Source organism: Podarcis bocagei, assembly GCF_964188305.1.
Source record: "Podarcis bocagei genome assembly, chromosome: 3".
Lineage (NCBI taxonomy): Eukaryota > Metazoa > Chordata > Lepidosauria > Squamata > Lacertidae > Podarcis > Podarcis bocagei.
Window position 1 is genome coordinate 109,642,631 of NC_138127.1, and position 8,057 is coordinate 109,650,687.

The 8,057-nt window shown below is 47.7% G+C and overlaps 1 protein-coding gene across 6 annotated transcripts in view; it reads right to left on the reverse strand.

The window, feature by feature from the left end:
* EFR3B (EFR3 homolog B) overlaps positions 1–8,057 on the reverse strand; it is a 130,331-nt gene that overhangs the window by 10,348 nt on the left and 111,926 nt on the right. For all 6 annotated transcript variants that reach the window (XM_081188517.1, XM_081188515.1, XM_081188513.1 and 3 more), the window contains exons 12-15: positions 7,251–7,302; positions 5,839–6,011; positions 4,396–4,471; positions 1,566–1,727 (exon numbers count right to left, since the gene is read on the reverse strand). In XM_081188517.1, the coding sequence (XP_081044643.1) occupies positions 1,566–1,727; positions 4,396–4,471; positions 5,839–6,011; positions 7,251–7,302 (463 nt within the window). The remainder of the gene's footprint in view (positions 1–1,565; positions 1,728–4,395; positions 4,472–5,838; positions 6,012–7,250; positions 7,303–8,057) is intronic.

Consider the following 8,057-nt stretch of genomic DNA (forward strand, 5'->3'; position numbering starts at 1 on the left):
GCTCCCATTGCTCGGTCCCAGCTCCTGCCAACCTAGCAGTTCGAAAGCACGTCAAAGTGCAAGTAGATAAATAGGTACCCCTCCGGTGGGAAGGTAAACGGCGTTTCCGCACGCTGCTCTGGTTCGCCAGAAGCGGCTTAGTCATGCTGGCCACGTGACCCAGAAGCTGTACACCGGCTCCCTCGGTCAATAAAGCGAGATGAGCGCCACAACCCCAGAGTCGTCCGCAACTGGACCTAATGGTCAGGGGTCCCTTTACCTTTACCTATGCATGTTTACAGGGGGCAGGCAGGTGTGGGGGACTCCCTGGTCCTGAATGGGACAACTGCTCCTTTACTATATGCTATGTGGTAACTGATGGACCTAATAGGTCTCTAAAGTCATTGGCACATGTTTCCATGCAACCAGTCCATGCAGAATGTTGGCACCCTATATATAGAAAGGAGCAAACCAGTGATATTTTAGGGAGCAGGCGAGCAGGCGGGGCCCATGACTTACATCATAGGAGCCTCCACAACACAAAACACTGTTGCTGTATGTAGGTTTTATTTGCTTTCTATCTTATATTTTGGAAATGTACATCCAGTGTGTTTTTCCTTTAAATTTTTTTGGGGGGCCCAAGATCGTGGGGCCCTAAGCTATAGCTTGTTTAGCTTATATGTAAATCTGGCACTGATGGCTTGTACCTGTGAAGTTAGATGGCCATCTGTCAAGGAAGCTTTGGCTGAAGTTTCTGCATTGCAGGGGGTTCGACTGGATGACCTTTGGGGTCCCTTGCAACACTACGATACTCCGATTCTATATGCCAGAACTCACTGTTATTCATTTACATAATAACACGTATCAACCGCCTAAGCTCAGTTGGTTATGAACGTGGTTGCAGGTTCGATCCCTGAACAAGACAGCTGCATATTTCTGCATTGCATTACAGTATTTTAATATTTTGTTGGAAGCTGCCCAGAGTGACTGGGGAAGCCCAGGCAGATGGGCAGGGTATAAATAAATTATTATTATTATTATTATTATTATTATTATTATTATTATTATTATTATTATTGCAGGTTGTTGGACAAGCTAATCCTCAGGGTCCCTTCTAACCCCACAGTTCTATGACTCTAACTCAGCCAAATAAAAGTATCAAAACATCACATAACTATAACATTATTAAATCAATAAAATACAGAAAGAACAGCTGGAGCTAGATCAGATTAATTCTCTAAAAGCTCTTTGCGGAACAAATTTATTCTTTGTTTCACAGATTTCTAAACAGCTTCACAGCCCAAAGGCTACGAATGAATGGGTTTGCAAATAAGATAAATCACAGAGATTGAACTCTTTAAAAACCGCAAAGCCATTTCTTCAATCAAAATCCCCCCCAAATATAGAGAGCTGGGTCACACTTCAGGGAAAGCTCTTCTGAAACAGATTAAGACCACCTAAGCGATAGTCCTGTCAATATTGATTTGGCACCCCGTTCTCTCTCCTCCTGACCCCCCAGAAATAAAGGAATCAGCAGGCTCCCAGGAGGGTCTTGGCAGACGCCCCCTCCCTGGCCCAGCCCCTACCTGCATAGCCAGCGCCAGGCGGATCAGGTCCACCACCACCTCTTCGTTGGCCAGCTCGATGCTGGTGAGGGCCAGCAGGCTGTAGATGGCCTCGTAATGCGCCCGCCCGTTGCTCTCCTCCTTGCACGTCAAGTACATGTGGCGATAGAGCTGTTGTGAGTGCTGTGGAAAAGCAGAGAGGCAATGTTCGTGAGAGAGGCGTCGCCGGAGGAATGGTTAGGCTCTGGTTATCTCCTGCTTGGACTACTGCAATGCGCTCTACGTGGGGCTACCTTTGAAGGTGACCCGGAAAAAACAACTAATCCAGAATGTGGCAACCAGACTGGTGACTGGGAACGGCCGCCGAGACCACATAACACCGGTCTTGAAAGACCTACATTGGCTCCCAGTACGTTTCCGAGCACAATTCAAAGTGTTGGTGCTGACCTTTAAAGCCCTAAATGGTCCAGTCCAGTATACCTGAAGGAGCGTCTCCACCCCCATCGTTCTGCCCAGACACTGAGGTCCAGCACCGAGAGCCTTCTGGCGGTTCCCTCACTGCGAGAGGCCAAGTTACAGGGAACCAGGCAGAGGGCCTTCTCGGTAGTGGCACCCTTCCTGTGAAACGCCCTCCCACCAGATGTCAAAGAGAACAACAACTACCTGACATTTAGAAGACATCTGAAGCTTGTTTAGGGAAGCTTTTAATGTTTGATGTATCATAATAAAAAAAATCCTTCCAGTAGCACCTTAAAGACCAACTAAGTTAGTTCTTGGTATGAGCTTTCGTGTGCATGCACACTTCTTCTGATACACATAGTATTTTAATATTCTTTTGGAAGCCGCCCAGAGTGGCTGGGGAAACCCAGCCAGATGGGCGGGGTATAAATAATAAATTATTATTATTATTATTATTATTATTATTATTATTATTATTATTATTATTATTATATATTTCCATGCTTCCGAAAACTATTTTCGCTCTATAGGACGCACCGGACCATAGGACGCACCTTGTTTTAGAGGGGGAGAACAAGAAATAAAAATTCTCCCCCTCTCTGCCCAGCGCCCCTTCAGCAAAGCGGCAGGAGGCACTGCACAGAGAAGGGGAGAATTTTCTTCCCCTTGTTCTCCCCCTCTAAAACAAGGTGCGTTCAGTCGCCTTCAGGTAGCTACCTTGGAAGCCTGGAGAGCGAGAGGGGTCGGTGTGCACTGACCCTCTCGCTCTCCAGGCTTCAGGCTCCTTTCGACCTGCTCTTTGGGGCTGGCGGGGGGAATCCCACCGCCAGCCCCAAAGAGCAGGTCGGGGAGCAGCAGAAAGGCGCGCAGCCTTCCGCTGCTCCCTGAGCTTGTGGGGCTGGCGGTGGGGGGAAGCGCTGCTCCGCGAGCTTCTGGAGGCTGCCAGGGAAGCCCGGGGCTATGGCTTCTTTAGCCCCACGCACCCTCTCCAGCAGGGAGAGGATGCGCACGGCTATGGCAATACCCCCACCTCCTGCAAAAGCCCACAGGAGCCGCGCACCCTTTAAGGAGCGTGCGGCTCCTGTGGGCTTTTCTACGAGGAGGGAGAAGGGACCGACTGGCTGCGTCAGTCCCTTCTCCCTCCTGAGGAAAAGCCCGCAAAAGCCGCGTGGAGCTTGTGTGCGGCTTTGGGGGGCTTTTCCTGCCTGCCTCCCCCCTGCATTCGCTCCATAAGAGGCACAGACTTTCCCCCTTAGTTTTTAAGAGGGGGAAAGTGCGTCCTATAGAGCGAAAAATACGGTAAAGCACCAGCATTGTAGGTTTTCCAGTATAGAAATCTGGGGTGCGGCCAAATTTGGAATACGGCACAGTCCCGGTCGCCTCGAAAAGGGCAGCCAAAATAATCAAGGGGATGGAGAGACTCGCCGAAGAGGAAATGTTGCAGCCTTGGGGAGTTTTTCGTTTAGCGAAAAGGAGACTTAAGAGGCAACATGACGGAAGTTTATAATATTATGCAAGGCATGGGCAGAGAAGAATCTTCTGAAGCCCTTCTTTGTGTGCCTCCTCCTCGAGAGGTCCGCAGGGTGGGAACACAAGAGCAGGGCCTTCTCTGCAGTGGCTCCCCATCTGTGGAACGCTCTCCCCAGGGAAGTTCACCTGGCACCTTCATTACACATGTCAAAGAGATAAACAACTACCTGATATTTAGAAGACATCTGAAGGCAGCCCTGTTAAAGGAAGTTTTTAATGTGTGACATTTTGGTGTATTTTTGGTCTTTGTTGGAAGCTGCCCAGAGTGGCTGGGAAAACCCAGCCAGATGGGTGGGGTACAAATAATAAATTATTATTATTATTACATACCTTTGGGCACAGGGGAAAAATGTTCCTTTTTAACCAGGCCTTTGGTTGAGCTGACTGACATCCTATGCCCTTTTAAAATGTGTTTTTTGTGTGTGTGAGGGATGTTTTGGGTTGTAGTTTTTATTTTTATTATGTATTTTGTGGTTTTATATCTTGATTTTATTCTGTGAACCACCCTGAGACCACCAGGTATAGGGGGGTAAATAAATAATAATAGGAGTTTTTCTCCCTCTCGTAACACTAGCATCTGTGAACATGCAATGAATGTCGTAAGATTCAGGATGTTTAGGGAAGTTTTGATGTTTTATTGTGTTTTTAATATTCTATTGGAAGCCGACCAGAGTGGTTGGGGAGGCCCGGCCAGATGGGAGGGGTATAAGTAATAAATTATTATTATGGTGGATAAACGGCGTTGCACATGGAAGGTGCCAGAAATGGTCCCCCCCCCCGTTGATGTCTACCTGTCCACCTGGCTGGCTCACATCCTTCCACCTGCAAGTCTTGCAAACCCACAAGCGCCTTTCCCCCGTACCTTTTTCATGAAGACAGTATCCTGGCGGGAGCACTTGTCCACTTTCAGCTTCAGGATGGAGATATCGCTGATGGTGCTGTGCGGGGAAATGGAAAAGGATGAAACGAGAGGCAGCGTGGCATAGTGGTTGCAATGCTCCTGGGCCATGTTCAGAAAGTGGTAGTGGAGGATGAGTGTTCAGACCCCTGGGCTCTCACTTGTGGGGTGCCTCAGGGTTCTGTCCTCTCCCCCATGTTTTTCAACATTTACCTGCAGCTGCTGGCAGATAAATAGTGGTACCTATTTATCTACTTGCGCTTTGACGTGCTTTCGAACTGCTAGGTGGGCAGGAGCAGGGACCAAGCAACGGGAGCTCAGCCTGTCGCAGGGATTCGAACCACGACCTTCTAATCAGCAAGTCCTAGGCTCTGTGGTTTAACCCACAGCGCTACCCGCGTCCCTAGATCCCTGGGTAATCCTCCCCCAAAAAACCTCAACAGCTATGGGCAAACCGCCCCCCCCCCAGCTCAACAACATGGAAAAATACGGTAAATTGCCGTGTTGGCCCTTTGCGAAAAATAAGTGGGTTTTGGGTTGCAGTTTGGGCACTCGGTCTCTAAAAGGTTGGCCACCGCTGCTTCAGGGTCCTGCTGCAACCCCACGAAGTTGACTCGTTCCACCTTAAGGGACAGGCATGATTGTTGTACGTCATATGCCTGTTTACACTCCAGCGCAGCTTGCTGGGAACTTCCGTTTGTGTACAGCTTTTGCTTTGAGCTGCTTGCTTTGGACATCAAGGGGAGAAGACATGTTTTCCTTTTGACCTGATGTATGCTGAATAAGTGGGAGGCGGGAGGCGCTGTGGGTTAAACCACAGAGCCTAGGGCTTGCCGATCAGAAGGTCGGCGGTTCGAATCCCCACCACGGGGTGAGCTCCCGTTGCTCGGTCCCTGCTCCTGCCAACCTAGCAGTTCAAAAGCACGTCAAAGTGCAAGTAGATACATAGGTACCGCTCTGGCGGGAAGGTAAACGGCGTTTCCGTGCGCTGCTCTGGTTCACCAGAAGCGGCTTAGTCCTGCTGGCCACATGACCCGGAGGCTGTACGCCGGCTCCCTCGGCCTGTAAAACGAGATGAGCGCTGCAACCCCAGAGTCGGCCACGACTGGACCTAATGGTCAGGGGTCCCTTTACCTTTACATGCTGAATAAACTGCTTGTAAATATGCTCAACACAGCCTCTCCCTGCCACTTCTGTTTCGCAGTTGAGTGCGTGTGCTCAGCTTCTGAAGGCTTCTGAAGCTAGGGTTGCAGTTTCATGCTGATCCAAGGACTGAAGATTGCCTGGCACACCGGCTGGTGGTCTGGGGCCAGCTGGGGGCCTGCCTATTGCCCCCGATTCCTCGGCTGCATCCCAACACCGCCCCCCATCCTGCCAGCCCTCAAAGGAAAGGAAAGGCCTGCGCACCTGATGGTCTGGAATTTGTGCTTGTTCCCGTGGCGGTCGATGAAGCTGATGAGGATCTGGAGGACAAAGAGGCGGATCTCTGCGTCCTCCATCAGAGCCGCGGACAGGAGCCGGTCCAGGAAGGAGCTGGGCAGAGCTGTCAGCATGTTGCTGCACTGGAAGCCGGTGGAGACCTGCGGGATCCACAGAGATCTCCGTTAAATGGCGCCAACCTCATAGAATCACAGAGCCTTCCTGTTAGGTATTATGTCCATGGGCAGCAAGGAAAATCATAGACTCCTCTTTATATACGCAACCACAGCAGCTGGGACAGGCATAGGCAAACTCCGGCCCTCCATAATAATAACAATAATAATAATATTAATAATTTATTATTTGTACCCCGCCCATCTGGCTGGGTTTCCCCAGCCACTCTGGGTGGCTTTCAACAAAGATTAAAAACACATTAAAATGTCACACAGTAAAAACTTCCCTAAACAGGGCTGCCTTCAGATGTCTCTTAAAAGTCAGATAGTTGTTTATTTCCTTGACATCTGGTGGGAGGGCATTCCACAGGGCAGGCGCCACTACTGAGAAGGCCCTCTGCCTGGTTCCCTGTAGCTTTGCTTCTCGCAGTGAGGGAACCACCAGAAGGTCTTCGGAGCTGGACCTCAGTGTCCGGGCAGAACAATGGGGGTGGAGGTAATCCTTCAGGTATACAGGACCGAGGCCGTTTAGGGCTTGAAAGGGGCTCCTGATGTTTTGGAACTACTATTCCCATCATCCATGGCTAACAGGACCAGTGGTCAGGGATGATGGGAATTGTAGTCTCAAAAATATCTGGAGGGCCGGAGTTTGCCCGTGCCTGGGCTAGGATTTTAATAGCAAGGAATTGGAAAGTTGATAGCATCCCCACAAAAATGGACTGGCAAGCGAAAACGATAGAATACTTACAACTTGCCAAAGCGACAGGGAGAATAACAGGAAATCCAGTACAGAAAGTTAATAAATATTGGATGATATTTAAAGGATATCTTTAAAATTACAGTGACAGTGTTAATCTCCTGGCAGCCCTAGAATGAATCTTGAAATTTAGAGAATGTACATAGTAAAAGTTTACGGATATAAAATGGGAAACCAAACTAATAATAACGAAATGTGTATAGCTTAACAAAGTGTAAAACAGCACAAGGAGAAGAAGTCAGTGTCTATGATGTCTATGATGTGTCTATGTTGTGCTGTGTATTGTCTAAGTTATATGTAAATTAATGTAAATTGATGTATAATAAAGGTTGTTTTTTGTTACAAAAACAAAACAAAACTTTTTTTAAAAAAAATCAAGAGTTGGATCACCGCAGCTCAGTTGCAACACATGCCATAGGGCAACTCTCCCAGATTCTGGGATTAATGAAAAAACACACCATATTGGTTACCTGGAGGAGGGATTTCAGAAGCATGATCTGTGTCAGCCGATTCCGATTCTCCCTAAAAAGGCAAAACTTGAGATTAAAACCCAGCGGTGGTGCTGTTCACACTGAGAAGCTAACTCAGAATCACCGAGCGGCGGAAACAGAATTTCCTTAGCTGAAGGGAACAAAGGAACAAAAGAAATACGCGCCACCTTCCTCATTTTCTCTCTTGCAGTGATATTGCCTATGCCAAACAGTCTAGAAAAGCACTCACAAACCTCTGCAATTTTGCTAATGGTATCTTTATTTCTCAGGCGGCATATCTGCTGCAGCCGTTACAGGGAAACTTCCCAGCACTGACGGACAAATTAAGAAACAGCCTTTTCAGTAAATTCGCTAAAACTAACGCCACAAAGTCTGCAGGTTAACTATGCTTGTGAAGCCTTTTCTAAACAATTGACAACTCAAGCAACATGAAGACTAGTCTACTAGATAGCCCTGCAATTCTTATTGCATAATATACATAATTTAGTACAGCAAAAGCAAAATGTGTACACTTGTAAATTCTCTAATATATTTGAAATCAAATGAACAAACGTCTGTCAATCTTTGAAAGTCCGTAAAAGTATAATAAGTCTATAGTTGAAACAAAGTAATAGATGCTATCCTGTGGGCTAAGCAGTAAAACATTTTAGGCGCTGGAATCTATGTAACATATCCTTATGACCACTGCTCCTTGTGCATTTTTCTAATCTATGGGAAATTAAAAGACGCCTGCTTCTTGGGAGAAAAGCAATGAAAAACCTAGACAGCATCTTAAAAAGCAGAGAC